Below are 19,581 nucleotides of genomic sequence, written 5' to 3' on the forward strand. Positions count from 1 at the left end.
CCACGTCGGAAAATCTGGATGAACTTTTTCGGCCAATGCAGGGATCGAACACTCAACCTCCAGGCTAGCGAGCCAGCGCCTTACCCACTATAGCCACCGTGACTGACCCCTACCACTGAAGAGGATTAAGGCTATCGATATGGTGCCTGCTCATTCTGGCAAAGATTGAAAGTCGTCGGGAACATGGAATCAAGTGAAATAGTGTTTAACTTTCCACTTCGCTGCAACAAGTCCAACGAAGACGGGCATGGCAAGCGTCTTTCTGGTCACTCTTCAACTGCCAAGTGTTCTTTTACGTGCCAACGTGTAGGCTTACATGTACAGCCCATCGGTGCGTTCCGGCCTGGTTCCTTCTCGTCAGCGATGCAAGGGGGGGGGGGGGCTGACACGGGATCTCGAATAGTCGCTCATGTATGAAGAAAACCCTAGGTCACGTGCACACATTTTCATTGACAGTTGGAATTCGATATAAGAGTAAGCCATAATGCTGCTGTCCGGGCAAAATTTCCCCCATTGCACATTGAATGATGTTCGCCTATTTTCATTAATTCAGTCGACGTTAAACCCTATTTCATTTCGTTTCTCACGGACTACGTTGTATGAATGAACGGGGGGGGGGGGGGGATGGTTAGTCAATTGGTGTGGTTTCAATTCCCCGGTTGTACGTGACAAGGAGTAGGGTCGTCTGTCCAACCTCGTGGGTGTTCTCCGGGTCCTCCAGTTTCCTCCCACTGCTAAAGACCCATACGCGCAAGCTAGCCTAATTATTGAAATAAAATTGAACCATGTGTTATTCCAGAAATAACCTAGTTTGTGTCGAGTGGACGTTAAACCCCATCTCTAACTCTCCCTCACTCTCCCCCCCCCCTCTCTCTCTGTATGTGGGATGGTTGCTTTGAACTGTGTACATCTATAATTATCAGTATCGTATCGTCATTAATTAACACCTGTTATTACCTCCCTGTAATATAAGTAATTGTCGTACAACACAAAACAGTAATTATCCCTATAATACAAATCTATAATCATCTTCCTTTTATTCTTACTGTTATATATGAAGGGTATACGGTTTCTATTGTTACAGTTATATATTAAGGATATACGGTTTCTATTCTTTCAGATACGGTATACATTTATTCTCTCAATCTCTTTCACAGATGATTACCAGTCTTCTAATATCTCTGTAAAAGATGGCTGCCTTCAACACGCGGCGTCAATCATTAGCTCAATGACGTGTGCATTGTTTACATAAGACGTCACTGGTTTCTGGCAGAATGCTGCCTTTTACTCATTTTAATACCCATTTACACTAAATAGGAAATAATTCTCACCTACAAATACGTCAAACGTCCCCTATTCGTCCGCCCACAATTGTTTTGATGAAACTTGAAATATAGGTTTATGTCCAAAAGATCCCGGTTGCTTTCGATATTGGCATGTATTTGATCGAAACTGCATGGATTCTGGCCCCTGGTTATACGAAAAATCACGTTTTTAGCTTGTGGACATTCTAAGGGTCACAATTTTGAACCGATTTTGATGAAACTTGAAATGAATGTTTATAACCCAAGATCTCAGTTCCTTTCGATATTTGCGCATATCGGATCGTAACTTCCTGAATTATTGCCCCTGATTGTACGAAAAATCGCGTTTGTTTTTAGCTTGTTCTCTATCCATCTCTTGCAAAATGTGGGCGTATCCTGCCTGGCAGCCGCTGGTTCTAATACATAACAAAAATGTTTTAGAATTGAATTTATTGGAGGAAACAAGTTAATATTTATGGCTTATTAATTCGCATCAATGTCATCCTTATCAGTGATTGTAGCGGCCCAACGAATATTCACTGCTGATCAGTGTGTCATTCCGCACACAGAGATCCATGCATCTACTGCATGCTCCGAGAATATATCTCTGGTCGAATGGTTAGCGTGTGTGCGTTGTATCATAAAGCCTGTCATTTAGTCAACTGGCGTGGTTTCGATTCCCCGGTTATACGTGGCAAGGAGTAGGGTGGCCTGTGTAACCTCGTGGGTTTTGTCCGGGTTCGCCGATTTCCTAACACTGCTAAAGACCCCTACGCGTAAGTGAATTATTGATATCAAATTGCACCGGATGTTAGTCCCAAAATGACCTAGTTTGTGTCGAGTGGACGTTAAAGCCCATTTCTCTCTCTGTATGTGTCTTAAATGACCGCCATATCACAAAATGAGCATACTGTATTGTAGTAGAAATGAAATGAAATGGGGCTTAATGTCCTACTGTTCTGCTCCGAACTGGGCTAATGAAGACAGGCATACGCCATACAGTGTGCTATGAAGGAAATTTTGCCCGGACAGCGGCACTATGGCCTACTCTTATATCGAATTCCAACTGTCAAGGGACCTTTTACCTGCACGCCAATGTGTACATGGGACCTCGGTTTTTCGTCCCATCAGAACGACTAGACATCTGTCATTGTCAGGCCCTCCGTCCTGCATCAATGACAATGGGGAACCACGCCGGAAAATCTGGATGAACTTTGTCGGCCAATGCAGGGATCAAACACCCGACCTCCAGGGTAGCGAGCCAGCATCTTACCCACTTAGCCACCGCGAACCCCCGTATTGTAATGAGTTTCAACTCTGTTTCACGTACATCTGTCATACACACAAAGACTAGATAAACGTTTTCAATTTTATTAAATGGAAGCAGAATAAACACTCAACAAAATCCTCGAAGTATACTTAGTGTTTTTATACGCCCACATTTTCATGTGGACGTATTATGCCGTCGCCCCTGTCCGTCCGTCCGTCCGTCCGTCCGTCCACAATTTGTTTGTGGACACCCTACAGGTCACAATTTTTATCCGACTTTGACGAAACTTGAAATATAGGTTTATCTCCAAAAGATCACGGCTGCTTTCGATATTGGCATGTATCGGATCGAAACTTCATGGATTATGGCCCCTGTTTGTACGAAAAATCACGTTTTTAGCTTGTGGACCCTATAGAGGTCACAATTTTTATCCGATTTTGTTGAAACTTGAAATGTAAGTTTATAACCCAAAGATCTCGGTACCTTTCGATATTCACGCATATCGGACCGTAACTTATCAAGGTTGTGGACCCTATAGAGGTCACAATTTTTATCCGATTTTGTTGAAACTTGAAATATAAGTTTATAACCCAAAGATCTCGGTTCCTTTCGATATTCGCGCATATCGGACCGTAACTTCCTGAATTATGGCCTCTGATTGTACGAAAAATCGCGTTTTTAGCTTGTGGGCCCTATAGAGGTCATAATTTTTATCCGATTTAAAAAAAAACGTATTATTATATCACCGTTACACCCTAAGGCCCAAAATTGACAGATAAAATGGCCGCCGTTCGTTCTCAAATAGCGTAAGAATATGGTATATCAAGGTTGTGGACCCTATAGAGGTCACAATTTTTATCCGATTTTGTTGAAACTTGAAATGTAAGTTTATAACCCAAAGATCTTGGTTCCTTTCGATATTCGCGCATATCGGACAGTAACTTCCTGAATTATGGCCTCTGATTGTACGAAAAATCGCGTTTTTAGCTTGTGGACCCTATAGAGGTCATAATTTTTATCCGATTTAACAAAACGTATTATTATATCACCGTTACACCCTAAGGACGACTGAGTTCGAATTTCGTGAATGAATTTCGATATTGGCATGTATCGGATAGAAACTTTATGGATTATGGCCCCTGTTTGTACGAAAAATCATGTTTTTAGCTTGTGGGCCCTATAGAGGTCACAATTTTTATCCGATTTTGTTGAAACTTGAAATGTAAGTTTATAACCCAAAGATCTCGGTTCCTTTCGATATTCGCGCATATCGGACCGTAACTTCCTGAATTATGGCCTCTGATTGTACGAAAAATCGCGTTTTTAGCTTGTGGACCCTATAGAGGTCATAATTGTTATCCGATTTAAAAAACGGTATTATTATATCACCGTTACACCCTAAGGACGGCTGAGTTCGAATTTCGTGAAAATCAGCCCAAAATTGACAGACAAAATGGCTGCCGTTCGTTCTCAAATAGCGTAAAAATATGGTATATCAAGGTTGTGGACCCTATAGAGGTCACAATTTTTATCCGATTTTGTTGAAACTTGAAATATAAGTTTATAACCCAAAGATCTCGGTACCTTTCGATATTCACGCATATCGGACCGTAACTTAATAATTCCTGAATTATGGCCCCTGATTGTACGAAAAATCGCGTTTTTAGCTTGTGGACCTTATACAGGTCACAATTTTTATCCGGACGACTGAGTTCGAATTTCGTGAAAATCGGCGCAAAATTGACAGACAAAATGGCTGCCGTTCGTTTTCAAATAGCGTAAAAATATGGTATATCAAGGTTGTGGACCTTCTAGGGGTCACAATTTTTATCCGATTTTGTTGAAACTTGAAATGTAAGTTTATAACACAATTAAAGATCTCAGTTCCTTTCGATATTTGCGCATATCGAATTGTAATTTCCTGAATTATGGCCCTTGATTGTAGGAAAAATCACTTTCTATCCATCTCTCGAAAATGTGGGCGTATCCTGCCTGGCAGCCGCTGGTTGACTAAAGTTGTCATTTAGGACTTAAAATGTCAGTCAGCTAGCTTAGTGTCTGTTGTTCTCAAGCGAAGCTAATTGTAGACAGGCAGTCTAAAGTTGAGTATGGGTATACATCATCACCTACAAAAACCGACAAAATGATATTTAACGTGCTACATTTCTGCTCCATTCGAGCTAATGAAGACGGACATTCGTCTGGTTGTGTGTGAGACTAATATATGATTTAATTTTTATTTCAATAATTCGCTTGCTCGTGGGGGTCTTTAGCAGTGGGAGGAATCCGGAGGTCCTAGAGCCCCCCCCCCCCCACACACACACACGTCTGGTTGTGTCCTATAGAGAAAACTTTGTCCGGACAACGGCGCTACGGCCTACTAATATACAGAATTTCATGTATTGAGGTTTTTCTTCCCATGCGCACGACAAGTCGCGGCTCCTTGTATCATTGACTAGAGGAAACGACACCGGAAAAAACCGAATTATTTTCTCAGCCAACACTGGACTTGCAGTGTAGCGAGCCAGCGTCTTATTCACTGGTAGCCAACGACTTACCTACGTCACTGGCCGCGCCAACGCCTTACTCACTGGCACCCAACACTCGAGTGTTTCTAATACTCTTAAAAGTATAATTATTCAAACATATAATTTATCATAAAAGAGTTTTTACGCGGTTCACACATATTTATCAATATCAATAGATGAGCTCTAGTCGGTTAAATTTAATTTTTGTGTTTTGTTTCAGTTTCTAAATTGTTTCATGGATGCCATTTCGCCCATATATGCCGGCATGTCCTACGGAAGTTGGCAAATTTCCGACCGGGAATCTGACCAATCGGGCCCCAAGATAGGGAGAATCATATTCAACTTTTACTAATCTCGATTGTGGTTGATAATAGTCGGGTTGATTAAGTCATTATAGTGATTAATACTTTTAAAGGGTTATACGCCTGCCTTATTTTGGGTGCTCTTTACCAAAAACCGCTCAGGTCGGGGATTAGTAGGACTGGTCAAGCCAACAGTGTGTGTGTGTGTGTGGGGGGGGGGGGGCACTGGTGATATTCCAGGAATGGGTGTGTATGGAGACACTACTTTATTTTAAACCCTCTCTGATCACAGGTGGGTTCAATAATATTCAGATAAGATTGCAGGTAAATAAAAACGATGTTTTTTGTAAAATTTTATTTATAGATAGGATGATTATAATGTAACAAAATAAATATACTGTTGGTTTTTACAAATTTTACAGCAAATAATTAAAATATGCTTTTACCGTAAATTATTAAAATATCTCCATGCTTTTACCGTAAACTATTAAAATATCTACATGCTTTTACAGTAAATAATTAAAATATCTCCATACTTTTACCGTAAATAGTTAAAATATCTCCATGCTTTTAAAGTAAATAATGAAAACATTTCCATGCTTTTACGGTAAATTATGAAAATATCACCATGCGTTTACCGTAAATTATGAAAGTATCACCATGCTTTTACAATAAATTATGAAAATCCACGTTTTTAAAAGTAAATAACGGTAAAGAAAATATCTCCATGCTTTTACCGGAAATTATGAAAATATCTCCATGCTTTTAACTTAAAATAGTTCCATGTTTTCAAAGTATAATTTTATTATAAATTAAAATATCTCCATGCTTTCAAAGTATAATTTCTAAATGGTTAATGCAAAATTACTTGTGTGGAACTGATGCCAAGAACTTTAATGAATATATCTACATTAAATCATTCAAGCCATCAATCTAATATGTATAGAAAGTGGTTAGAAATCATTCAGTCGTCATTAATTAGCAGTTGTGTAGCTAGCTGTAAAAGATGTCACTTCTCGTGTAAAAGCGTGACTATTTATAATACTAATACCCAACACTTTTAAATACACAAACCCGATCAACAGTGATGTAAGATTATGTCTTTTATCTTTCTGGGTTTTAATACCTTAGTGTTAGAACACCTACCAAATGACTTGTCTGATTACTAACCATTTTAACCCTTAATAGCCATATAAAATAAAGACTTAGATCGGTTTGTGGCAGGTTTTTTATTGATAAAAGTTATTTGTTCAAATGTGGAGGATATGATTCTCCAGTGTTATTAGTTGTAAGGAAATAGACGAGTAGGTAATGGCCATACCAAATCTGAAAAAATAAAATAATTATAATCTTTATTAAAATATATGATAGATCAATAAAGAGAGGGAGAGGGAGGGAGAGTTTAACGTCCACTCGACACAAACTAAGTCATTTCGGGACTAACATATGGTTCAATTTTTATTTCGTTAATTCTCTTGTGCATAGGGGTCTTTAGCAGTGGGAGGAAACCGGAGGACCCGGAGAAAACCCACGAGGTTCGACAGGCGACCCTATTCCTTGTCACGTTTAACCGGAGAATCAAAAACCACGCCAGTTGACTCAACGACAGACCTTATGATACAACGCGCACGCGCTAACCCTTCAGCCATCCGAAAGCATTCTTTCATCATATCTGAACAACTTAACTCTGTTCCTTGCTAGGGCCTGGGCCTTAGTCACACCATGTATTCTCATGCATCATTAACTGACATGGGGGAAATCACCCTGAAAAATCCTGAGGAACACATTTCTTAACGCTGGGATTGATCCTGGGACCAATGTCCACTCAATACAAACTAGGTAATTTCGGGACTAATGGTTCAATTCTATTTCAATAATTCGCTTGTACGTAGGGGTCTTTAGCAGTGGGAGGAAACCATAGGTTGTGAAGAAAACCCACAAGGCTGGTCAGGCGACCCTACTCCTTGTCACATACAAGCGGGGAATCAAAACCACGCCACTTGACTCAAAGACAGACCTTATGATCTAAGGTGCACTTGTTAACTAGATCACCAAACACCCCAACTTTTAAATGAATAAATAGTCGTGCTACGAAGAGAAATGACGTTTAACAACGTTTAACGTCCACTTGACAAAATAGGTCATTTTGAGACTAACATGGGAACAATTTTATTTCATTAATTTGCTTGTGCATACGAATTTTTTTAGCAGTCCGAGGAAACCAGAGAACCAGGAGAAAACTCACGACAGTGAGTAAGCAACCCTTCACCTTGTCATTACAAGTGCGGAATGGAAATAACGCCGTTGAACTCAATGACAACCCTTATGATCAAATATAAAGGGGCAGTTTGATGGCCGAATGGTTAGCGTGTGCGTGTTGTATTGTAAGGTCTGTCATTGAGTCAACTGGCATGGCTTTGATTACCCCGTTGTATGTGACAAGGCCTCGTGGGTTTTCTCCAGGTCCTCCGGGTTTCCTCCCAATGCTAAAGACCCCTATGCACAAGCAAATTAATGAAATAAAATTGAACCATATGCCAGGTTGGAAATGACCTAGTTTATGTCGAGTGGATGTTAAACCCCATTTCTCTCCCTCTACATATAATCGTGTATTACTTTAATGAATGGGGTTTAACGTCCTACTGTTCTGCCCCGAACTGGGCTAATGAAGACGGGCATACGCCATACAGTGTGCTATGAGGGAAATTTTGCCCGGACAGTGGCACTATGGTCTACTCTTATATCAAATTCCAACTGTCAAGGGATCTTTTACGTGCACGCCAATTTGTACGCGGGACCTTGGTTTTTTGTCCAATCTGAACGACTAGACAGTTATCCTTGTCAGGCCCTCTGTCCTGCATCACTGACAAGGAAAATATGGATAACTTTCTCGGCCAATGCAGGGATCGAACACCCGACTACCTAGCCAGCGTCTTACCCACTTAGCCACCGTGGCCCTCGTGTATTACCTGTATCTGAATGAACATCAAATGGTGTTTGATAAACGTCTAAATATTCTGATGGTAAAATCATTTGAGGATCCTCTTCTTCTAACAAATAATGTACAACGGCTGGAAAAAAATAACAAATTTAGATTTATAATTCAAAACTGTTATGGTTAGGAATGCGTATTGAAAATAATGGGATTGCCATAGATCACTCATTATTACTCATGTTAAACATAGATCACATTTATTACTTAAAGATACATTCCCGCATACAAACTGGGTGATTTAATGGTATATATGGACTAAAAACATATTCAAACTAATTAATTTGTCATAATTTTGCTCTAAATCCATCTCAAACATTATAATTGCGAAGGAATGCCCTGCTATAAAAATTTGATCAAACCAGGTCATGTTTACGTCACGTGACTTACCTCTCTTGGAAGTCAGAGGAGAATTCATTGCATACATAAGACGATGTTGTCTTTAATCGCTTACTATTTATTACAAATATCGAATCCTAATTAAATTTGCGGATTATCCACTACCCACGTCTTTTTCCGTCATTTTTATCTCAGAAAGTGTTGTTCGTCTAACTCTTCATAAAGTTTACCAACTTGTACATCAAGCGCTCAATGCTCGCGTCTGACCTTTGACATCATGCATGCAGAAATTCCTAATCGTCGGGCTGTCAATTAGGGGAACCCTTACATTTTTGTCCTGTATACGCTCCATGAGTGTTTTTCGGGGAATCCAGTATTTTTCTAGTAAGATTGGATATCTATTTTCCATATATACCAAAATTACCATACTTTTATTGGAAATAACCACCCGATAAATACTTTTCTGGGAACCAATCTTTAAGTTAACCATAGATCATATTCAACAAACTAAATTATGCAATATCTTTACCTTGATTAGGAAGCAAGTCTGGTACTCTTTCATGCAGTGCATCTAAAACCTTTTTTACGGACATCTGAAATACACATTTAATGTGATATAAATATACATCCAGTGTATTTAACATGTTCCAATTGGTAATCATTTTCCAAGGAGAAACAACGGAAGTTTAAGCCTATGTTGAAAGATAGTTTTTACGAGGAAGTGCAGTAGGATCCTACTACACAAAGCCCATAAGACAACCCCGTTGACAATGGTACTATTGTATTGGTGTGTTTTATTCTAGGATTGTCATGGATTGGTTTTATTTATACAGTCCATCAAAACTAACATCCAAGTTCACCTAATTACATAGACACTGCAAGCAATAAACAACAGCTGTACATATCAAATTATGTGCATGGATCCAAGGCCAGACCTAAGCCCTAAGCGTTTCGAAAATTGGTGTGGCCCAGAGCCTTATATAAAGAGTCTGGTAAAACAAAAAATATAAAATAAAGAGTGTCAGTGAAAACAACTGGAATGATAGTTCTGAAAAGACACAATCGGATTATAATACAGATCTATATTTCGTTTCCGTTTTTTATACTTTCGATGGCCTATACTACATGAAGATCTGACAAGTTATAGCGATAGGTCACGTCAGGGGTCAATAGACCGACTTATGACCCTATGATGTCAGACATTTGATTAACCAATCAGCATTGATGTTACTAGTGGATTACCCAGAGTTCAATGCAAAACACGCCTAAAGCTCGCCGTGACAGACCTTTTCATTGGCTAATTCCTCACACCATTCAGAACACGTCAATGATAACAACTCTTCCAGATCCAAGTGTAGTAAAGACAAGTAAAACAAAATTTTGAACTATAAAAACGAAACGAAATAGGATCTGTGTTTTAATCAGATTGGAAAAGACAATAGTTGGCCAGAATCTATAAATGAAATGAAATTTGGTTTAACGTCCTGAACCGACTGGTGAAATGAAGACATACATATATACGCCATACAGTGTGCTATGAGGGAACTATTGCCAGAACAACTGTGCTACGGCCTACTATATTGAATTCCAACTTCAAGGGTTCTTTTACGTGCATGCCAATGTGTACATGGGACCTTAGTTTCTAATGCCATCCGAATGGCTAGAAGCTGTCCTTATGACTCATGAGGCTCTCTATCCTACACCACAAACAAGGGGAAACCATGCTGGAAAACTCTAGGCCACACCAAATGAAACATATTTGGTCAGATTTTCTACATATCTGGTGTTTCCTAAGAGCAATCTGTTTATATATTCTTGGGATCACGGTGGCTTAGCGGGTAAGACACTGGCTCGCTAGCATGGAGGTCGGGTGATCGATCCTTGCATTGGCTAAGAATGTTCATCCAGATTTTCCAGCGTGGTTCCCTCTTGTCATTGATGCAGCTGTCCATGTCAGGCCCTCCGTCCTGCATCACTGACAAGGGGGAACCACGCCGGAAAATGTGGGTGAACTTTCTCGGCCAATGCAGGGATCGAACACTCGACCTCCAGGCTAGCGAGCCAGCGTCTTACCCACTTAGCCACGGTGACCCCTACCTTATAATACAGCGTGCACGTGCTAACCATTCAGCCATCAAACCCCCCAAATATGCTTATATAATCTTACCTTGGGTTGTTTACGTATATAGGCTCCCAGTTTCACGAGTTGTGTTGACAGATCAACAATCAGTTTATCAACTGTTTCCGACGGTTCATACGCCTCTAAACGATGAACTTGAATTTCTAAAGCTCGAAAACTCCATTGGTTAAATAATCGATCAGCTATGTGTTTCAGGTCAAGGTCAACAGTAATTTGAAAATTTTGAAGGATTTTTAGTAAACAAATGAAATAAATTAACATTGTGACCACCAGGACTCTCACTTAAATTATATATTTCCCAGTCTTAACAGACTGGAGAACTCATCTACTCAATAAACATACATTATGCAAGAACTAAATCTGCCTATTGCAGGTCTTTCTTTAGGCCTGAAATGTTATCTAAATTATCAATTAGACATTAATTAACTTATCCAGACCATAATCGATTTCATCGCTGGCTATGTCATAAAATTAAAATTTCAACAAATTTAACCCATAAAAAAAATACAAACAGTTGTATTTATGTCAAAAGAAAATGAGATAATAGTAAAAATTGTCAAAACATGACTTGTTGCCAAAAATTGAAGTGAAAACTCTGGTTTCAACCACAAAGTCCATGGAAAAAGTGAAAATCCAATCATTCTATTAGGGGTTGTTTTTGAATAGACTTATTTGGAAATTCAAAACTTTAATTGACATCAGATTGTCAGTGTAATTTATTATTATTTGTATACAAGGATATATTATGATGTAACTGTTTGTATACAAGGATATATTATGATGTAACTGTTTGTATACAAGGATATATTATGATGTAACTGTTTGTATACATGACATATCATGATATAACTGTTTGTATACAAGGATATATTATGATGTAACTGTTTGTATACAAGGATATATTATGATGTAACTGTTTGTATACATGATATATCATGATATAACTGTATAAAAGGTTATATTATGATGTAACTGTTTGTATACAAGGATATATTATGATGTAACTGTTTGTATACAAGGATATATTATGATATAACTGTATAAAAGGATATATTATGATATAACTGTTTGTATAAAAGGATATATTATGATATAACTGTTTGTATACAAGGATATATTATGATGTAACTGTTTGTATACAAGGATATATTATGATGTAACTGTTTGTATACAAGGATATATTATGATGTAACTGTTTGTATGAAAGGATATATCATGATAAAACTGCTTGTATACAAGGAAATATTATGATGTAACTGTTTGTATACAAGGATATATCATGATATAACTGTTTGTATACAAAGATATAACATGATAAAACTGCTTGTATACAAGGAAATACATGTATTATGATATAAATGTTTGTATAAAAGGATATATTATGAGAAATGACTAATATCTTGGATTCTGAAATAAAATTGTCATCGGATTCTTCACCGAGGTTTAAATCTTTAACAATCTCTAACAACATATCAATAGAACTCTGGAATAAAACAACATATCAATAGAACTCTGGAATAAAACAACATATCAATAGAACTCTGGAATAAAACAACATATCAATAGAACTCTGGAATAAAACAGCATATCAATACAACTATGGAATAAAACAAGATATCAATACAACTCTGGAATAAAACAAGATAAATATTTGATATGTTTACATTAATTCACATTTAAATATGGAATACTGATGGATCTTTGGAGAGAGAGAGAGAAATGGGGTTTAACGTCCACTCGACACAAACTAGGTCATTTCGGGACCAACATATGGTTTTTAATTTTATTTCAATAATTCGCTTGCGCGTAGGGGTCTTTAGCAGTTTGAGGAAATCGGAGGACCCGGAGAAAACCCACGAGGTTGGACAGACGACCCTACTCCTTGTCACATACAACTGGGGATTCAAAACCACGCCAGTTGAGTTGACTCAATGACAGGTCTTATGATACAGCGTGCACATGCTAACCATTCGGCTATCGAACCCCCCCCCTCCATGGAATAGATGAGATGAAAGCCAGAAATCAGTGTCCCTACCTCTACAACATGAACAACATGTTTCATATAAATCAACATTAATCCACTGATCACTTCACTTTGATAAACATTCTGTAAGTTTTTTAACATGGCTTCATATTGACCTAAAAATAAACCAATATTCAATATCAACATTTTTCAATTGAGATAATATAAAGATCATAAAGAGAGAAATGGGGTATAACATCCACTCGACACGAACTAGGTCATTTAAGGACTAACATATGGTTCAATTTTATTTCAATAATTCGCTTGCGCGTAGGGGTCTTTAGCAGTGGGAGGAAAACAGCGACCCTACTCCTTGTCACATACAACTGGGGAATCGAAACCACACCAGTTGACTCAACGATCTTGCGCTAACCATTCGGCTATCGCTACCTACCCCCCCCCCCTTCGTAATAGACTAAGTCAACACAATATATAAACTAACTATAGAAGCTTTAGTTCAGTATAATAAGACAACACAATAACAGAAGAGAACAAATTCAATGCTCACACAAAATCTTGTGAATTATAAAGAATATAAATAAGATTTCATACTTCCAACTAGACTTCTGTCAACGTCTGGGTTTCTTAATTTTGAAATGATCACCATCCGATGAAGCAAACTTTTCTGTAATTAAAAAAAATACAGTAACATAAGACAACGGTACATTATGTCAAAGTATAAACATTGAAATTAAAGTAAAAGATCTTTTTGTAGCTTGACAGCTTACCCGACTTATTAGAGCGTAATTGAAACTGTCACAGACTGTTGGTTTAAAAAAATTCAGACCAGAACCGGATATATTAAGCAAAACAAGCAATGCGCATGTCAACATAGTTATCTCCCTTCTATCTCGTCCAAGTGAGATTACGTGTCTTACCAAATTAATCAATGACATCATAAATGACGTCAATGAAAATAATTCTCACTTTTTTCTTCTTTTTATTTATCCAATACTTATACGATTTAAACCAAAATCAATTAGGAAAACTAAAATTATTTTGCATTTTTTTCATCACTGGATGAACTTAAAGCGAGAATTTCATATTTTCTAAGAAAGTCAAAACATAATTATTTCTATGTCTTTTGCTCAATAGGTTGTCAACTCACTATTATACGATCATAGGCATCATTCTCACACTTAAAAATCATTCACCCCGGAAATAATAACACAATTACCTCCCTTGTTTTTCTATTCCCCCCCCCCCCCATGGAATAGCTATCCTCAAACGTTTGAATTTAAAGTTGAAAATGATATTTTTGGCAATTTCTCAACTGGCAATAGTGAATTATAGGATTAATAGGAATATTCTTTAACAGGGTAGGACTGTTTATAAATACCATCTATTTTAAGGATTTATTTTAATACATTGTAAAAATATAACTTAAAAATATGAAATTATCGCTTTAATTATAAAGGTTTTATATTTGACAACAATCCGCTTAGCTCTACTCAGACAATGCCCGTTACATATTTATATCATATCAAACGGTATTATTTATACCGGTAACTAATTTATGGGTAAAACATCGTGTTAAAAACAAATATCAGAGTTCCAGAAAAGATTTAAATGGTGAATAGCGTCAAAGTATAATAGGTAACCTCGTTATTGAATATTGGCTCTTCTTATAATCACAAAACTGCAGATAGATTGATCATTGAACTTAAATTAAACTTAACTAATAATAACTAGGCCAAACAAATGGCACAATACTAGATATTTGTACGATTTGATTGAGTCTGAGAAATATCTTTCGGTTATATTATATACCCACAATTCTAACCATAACCCTTCAGAATAGTTTTAGCCACAATCCACCGTTGTTACAGCTTTAATTCGTACGTTTGACATGTAATTTATAAACCTAACCCAAACCCTAGAGAAAGATATTTCTCAAATCGTACAAAGATCTAATAGGCCCTATTGGGCTATTGTCAATTGTGCCAAATGAACAAGCTACATATATGAAGTTTGTCAAATAAGAAAGGAAAAGTATATTAAAACCAGATGCTTTATTTGTCAAAAAATACTAAAGTAGTAAAATTAAAATAAATATTGTGAATTAACCTTGTTTACAGCCCTGTTATTGTCTTCAATTATATCTAGTAAAGATGTTCTGTGATTATCAACAAGAGATTCTTCTGGACCTTCATCTTCTGACGCCATCTTGTCAACGTTGCTGTGGAGACTGCACGTCTCGCGATAAGCAACGTGATTTATGTTGAGAAATGACCGGTTGATCAAAGCTACATGGTAAATAAAAGACAAAATGATCCGGAATATCTAAGGGGAAATTACTCTCGCTAATATTTTCTAACAGGATAAAAAAATCAAGATTAAAAAATTGACGATGTAAACGTTTATCGTATGATTAGTATTAGATTTTATCGAAGCTCTGACATAGTAACATACACGTAATGCTGTATTTGTGAGTCAGTTCATAGATTGGTAGGTTGAAAGATATGATTTTGTTTTTTATAATTTTATTGTAAATATAATATGAGAAAATTTACGTAAAACGTCTTTCATGAATGCGTTAGTAGTTTAGAAGAAGATCACCTGTAATATTGGATTGGGTTGATCAGTCAGTGATATGAATTATAGCCGACAAATTGTATACAAATAATTATGAAGCTTAAAGGAGCTAAGTCGCTAATATTTGGGACCTACAAATTGATACAAATGGGTCGCAACGTATATAATAATGTAATATGAATGTAAAAAAACTGATTTACATTCAATCGTTTCCGTTTTTACTCTATAATTTCAAAGCAGTTATGTTCGGCGAAATACGCCAGAAGTCTCAATCAAATGGCAATCTCCAGCGTCTGGTTATTTCAGTCTAGTATTTATTGCGCATGCTCTCCAGATAAGAATATGAGGTCACCGTTTGACATGACTTGTGGAATATGTTTATGAAAAAGGTTGCATCCTTAGTTTAAGATTTTATGGATAAGGCACAAAATCTTTAATAAATATTGTTGCTTTTTATATTTGTAGTATGATGGCACAAATGTTCATCACATTTCAAAGGGTGGGGTGCGGAGTGGGGCGGTGGGGTGCGGAGGTGGCCGAATGGTTAATATGCATGTGTTGGATCATACTAGCTCTGTCATTCATGATTGAGTCAAGTGTCGTGGTTTCAATTCCCCACTTATATTTTCTCCTGTTTTCTCGATCTGCTAAAGTGACTTGCGTGTATTGAAGTAAAATTGAACCATATGTTAGTCCTAAAATGACTACATGTACTTTGTGTCAAGTGTTAAACCCCATCTCTCGCACGCGCTCTCACTCTCTCTCTCTCTCTCTCTCTCTCATGGCATGCTTGAGAAAAGTTCTGTCTGCCCCATTACACCTAATATTGATTATTTAATATATTTTTCTCTGTAGGACTACAGGATGAATTCTAAATGGACTTTCAGGAATCTACAAAGTGATTACCAGAACTTGATTCCTTTTGTTCCTGCTAATGATGGCAAAGAAGATGTAGAAAGTTCCAAGAAAGAGGCAAGCGAAGATTGTCATGTCAGTGGAACAGAAATTAAAGAATATTACGAGAACTTAATCAATGATGACAGCAAGAAAATACAGAAACTGTCACAAAATATTGTGGAAAAATACAAATCAAGGAAAACATGTAGAAGCTCCGAAAGAGATCGAAAAAGATCTAAATCTGAGATTAAGACCCGACCCGCAACAGAAGATGGTGCTGCAAACGATGATAATAATAGATTAATAAATCGAAAAAACAGTGAAATGCTAAAATATTCTCAGAACGGTGACCTGATTGGTTTGAGAAAAGCTGTAGAAGATGGAGCAAACGTTAATTATCAGGACGGTTTTGGATGGTCCGCTTTGATGTGTGGGGCGGTTGCAGGTCATGGGAAGGTTGTTGAGTTTCTGTTGGAGAAGGAAGCTGATGCCAATTTACAAAATAATCTCAAGCAAACTGTCCGAGATATGGCAGAGCAGGCCAGATTATTTAAAGTTGTTGGGATATTGGACGAACACAAACATTATTTTAAGCGAAAAATAAAAGTAGAACCAGAAACAAGGGCAAAAGTTTATTGCGAAATTTGTAAAGTAGATGTTTCTGATCGTAGAAAACACGAGACTTCGACCGCACATTTGTTTAATCGTCAAATTAAACCTACTGAGCCATCTTTTATGATACCTGAATCGAACCGAGGGTTTCAAATGATGCTTAAACATGGCTGGGATAAAGGTCGGGGACTGGGTTCCGAGGGACAAGGTCAAAAATATCCTGTCAAGACCGTGCTGAAAAGAGATCGACACGGCCTTGGTGCAGTTGCAAAACAGAAATCGAAAGTAACTCATTTTAATGCAAAAGACTTACAAGCTGTTCAACGTGTTCGTAAAAATGTGGAAAGACACGTGACCTCTCGAACTTTATCTAAATGGGAGATGAGGCGAAGGGAACGAAAAGATAAAAATTGGGAACGTGACATGAGACACTATTTTAACACTTAATATTAGGCCTTAAATGTGATGAGACGGTGTTTTAATACAAAATGTTAGGGCTTAAATGTGACAAAACAGTATTTTAATACACAATAGATATTAAGCCTTAAATGTGACACAATAGATATTAAGCCTTAAATGCAACACAATAGATATTAGGCCTTAAAAAAATATGATGAGAAAGTATTTAATACAGAATTTTAAGTCTTAAAGGAGTAGGGTCGCATGTCTATTGTCCAACCTCGTGAGTTTTCTCTGGGTCCTCCGGTTTCCTCCCACTGCTAACGACCCCTATGCGCAAGCGAATTATTGAAATAAAATTGAACCATGTGTTAGTCCCGAAATGACCTAGTTTGTGTCAGTTGGACATTAAACCCCATTTCTCTCTCTTTTTGTACAAAAAGTGTTCATGTATTGAAAGCCATTGCCCTTTCAAATTGCTTTCAACTCAAAGAGTGTTTATAAAAAGAATAAGAATGTATTGATTGTGGGTTTTTTCTGGGTCCTCTGGTTTCCTCCCACTGCTAAGCTGTTCAACTATGGAGGTGTCCAGAAAGGCTTCTTTTCTTTAACTCAAAGATAGATTATGTAAGATTTAGATAAAGAGCTAGCTGGTTGTTATTGTTATAATGGCTTAAAGATACATTATATAGGATTTAGATAAAGAGATGGCCATTCCTGATATAATAGCTCAAAAATACATAATGTAAAATGAAAATATTGAAAATTTCATTCAAATTACTTCATTCTGAGCCAAGTTATCACTGTTTGTAGTTTTGAAAAGATGTGTGCATTGTGGTAACCAGAGCACTGGTATATTCAGATTTAGCTCTTGCATAATGTATGTTTAATTGTATTTATGTCACAGGTTGTAAATTATAGTTAAATCATAGTCTATATTTATAATAAAGAAACACTGTACTATATGCCAGAGTGGTTGGTGGGTAAAAGAAAGACTACTTTATACTATTGGTGGGTAATATATACACTGTAACTGTATACCATTGGTGGGTAAAATATACACTGTACTGTATACCAGGGGTGGGTAAAATATACACTGTACTGCATACCAAGGGGTGTGAGTAAAATTTTCATAGATGCATAACTCATAACTGTCTTTATGTAGTCTAGAGTAGATATCTACAGTAGATGTCGCTTGTTATACACCCACATTTTCATGTGGACGTATATTGTCGTCGCCCCTGTCCGTCCGTCCGTCGTCACAATTCTTATCCGATTTTGACGAAACTTGAAATATAGGTTTATCCCCAAAAGATCTCAGCTGCTTTCGAGATTGGCATGTATCGGATCAAACTTCATGGATTATGGCCCCCTGTTTGTACGAAAAATCACGTTTATAGCTTGTGGACCCTATAGAGATCACAATTTTTATCCGATTTTGTTGAAACTTAAATTGTAAGTTTATAACCCAAAGATCTCAGTTCCTTTCGATATTCGCGCATATCGGACCGTAACTTCCTGAATTATGGCCTCTGATTGTACGAAAAATCTCGTAAAAATATGGTATATCAAGGTTTTGGACCCTATAGAGGTCACAATTTTTATCCGATTTTGTTGAAACTTGAAATGTTTATAACCCAAAGATCTCGGTTCCTTTCGATATTCGCGCATATCGGACCGTAACTTCCTGAATTATGGCCCCTGATTGTACGAAAAATCGCGTTTTTAGCTTGTTGACCCTATAGAGGTCATAATTAGTATATCACCGTTACACCCTAAGGACGGCTGAGTTCAAAATTCGTGCAAATCAGCCTAAAATTAACAGACAAAATGGCCACCCTTCGTTCTCAAATAGCGTAAAAATATGGTATATCAAGGATGTGGACCCTATAGAGGTCACAATTTTTATCCGATTTTTTTGAAACTTGAAATGTAAGTTTATAACACATAACAAAGATCTCGGCTGCTTTCGATATTTGCGCATATCGAATTGTAACTTCCTCAATTATGACCCTTGATTGTAGGAAAAATGGCTTTCTTTTTAGCTTGTTCTCTATCCATCTCTCGAAAATGTGGGCGTATCCTGCCTGGCAGTCGCTGGTGTTATATATTTCATAATCTACGGCGATATCTCCAGGAGACATCGCTTTACATGAATTTGATTGGTCACTTGAAAAAGAACTACTTTGTTTTATTTTCAAAGAACAGTTCATTTCTTATTAAAAGTAACTTTTTTTATT

The 19,581-nt window shown here is 37.2% G+C and overlaps 2 protein-coding genes across 2 annotated transcripts; one reads left to right on the forward strand and one right to left on the reverse strand.

Moving 5' to 3' along the window:
- Positions 1-6,614: 6,614 nt before the first annotated feature.
- Positions 6,615-15,121, reverse strand: LOC126810146 (testis-expressed protein 47). The gene is made up of 8 exons (XM_050535145.1): positions 14,966-15,121; positions 13,451-13,523; positions 12,911-13,014; positions 12,256-12,358; positions 10,903-11,063; positions 9,265-9,328; positions 8,374-8,475; positions 6,615-6,730 (listed from the first exon to the last, which is right to left on the reverse strand). The coding sequence occupies exons 1-8, from the start codon at positions 15,062-15,064 to the stop codon at positions 6,687-6,689; spliced, it is 750 nt and encodes a 249-aa protein (XP_050391102.1). The 5' UTR covers positions 15,065-15,121; the 3' UTR covers positions 6,615-6,686.
- Positions 15,122-15,209: 88 nt separating this feature from the next.
- Positions 15,210-18,313, forward strand: LOC126810115 (G patch domain and ankyrin repeat-containing protein 1). The gene is made up of 2 exons (XM_050535095.2): positions 15,210-15,346; positions 16,289-18,313. Exon 2 carries the CDS (start codon positions 16,298-16,300, stop codon positions 17,387-17,389), a length of 1,092 nt encoding a protein of 363 aa, XP_050391052.1. The 5' UTR covers positions 15,210-15,346; positions 16,289-16,297; the 3' UTR covers positions 17,390-18,313.
- The last annotated feature ends 1,268 nt before the right edge of the window (positions 18,314-19,581 follow it).

This window comes from Patella vulgata, chromosome 2 (assembly GCF_932274485.2).
Source record: "Patella vulgata chromosome 2, xgPatVulg1.2, whole genome shotgun sequence".
NCBI lineage: Eukaryota > Metazoa > Mollusca > Gastropoda > Patellidae > Patella > Patella vulgata.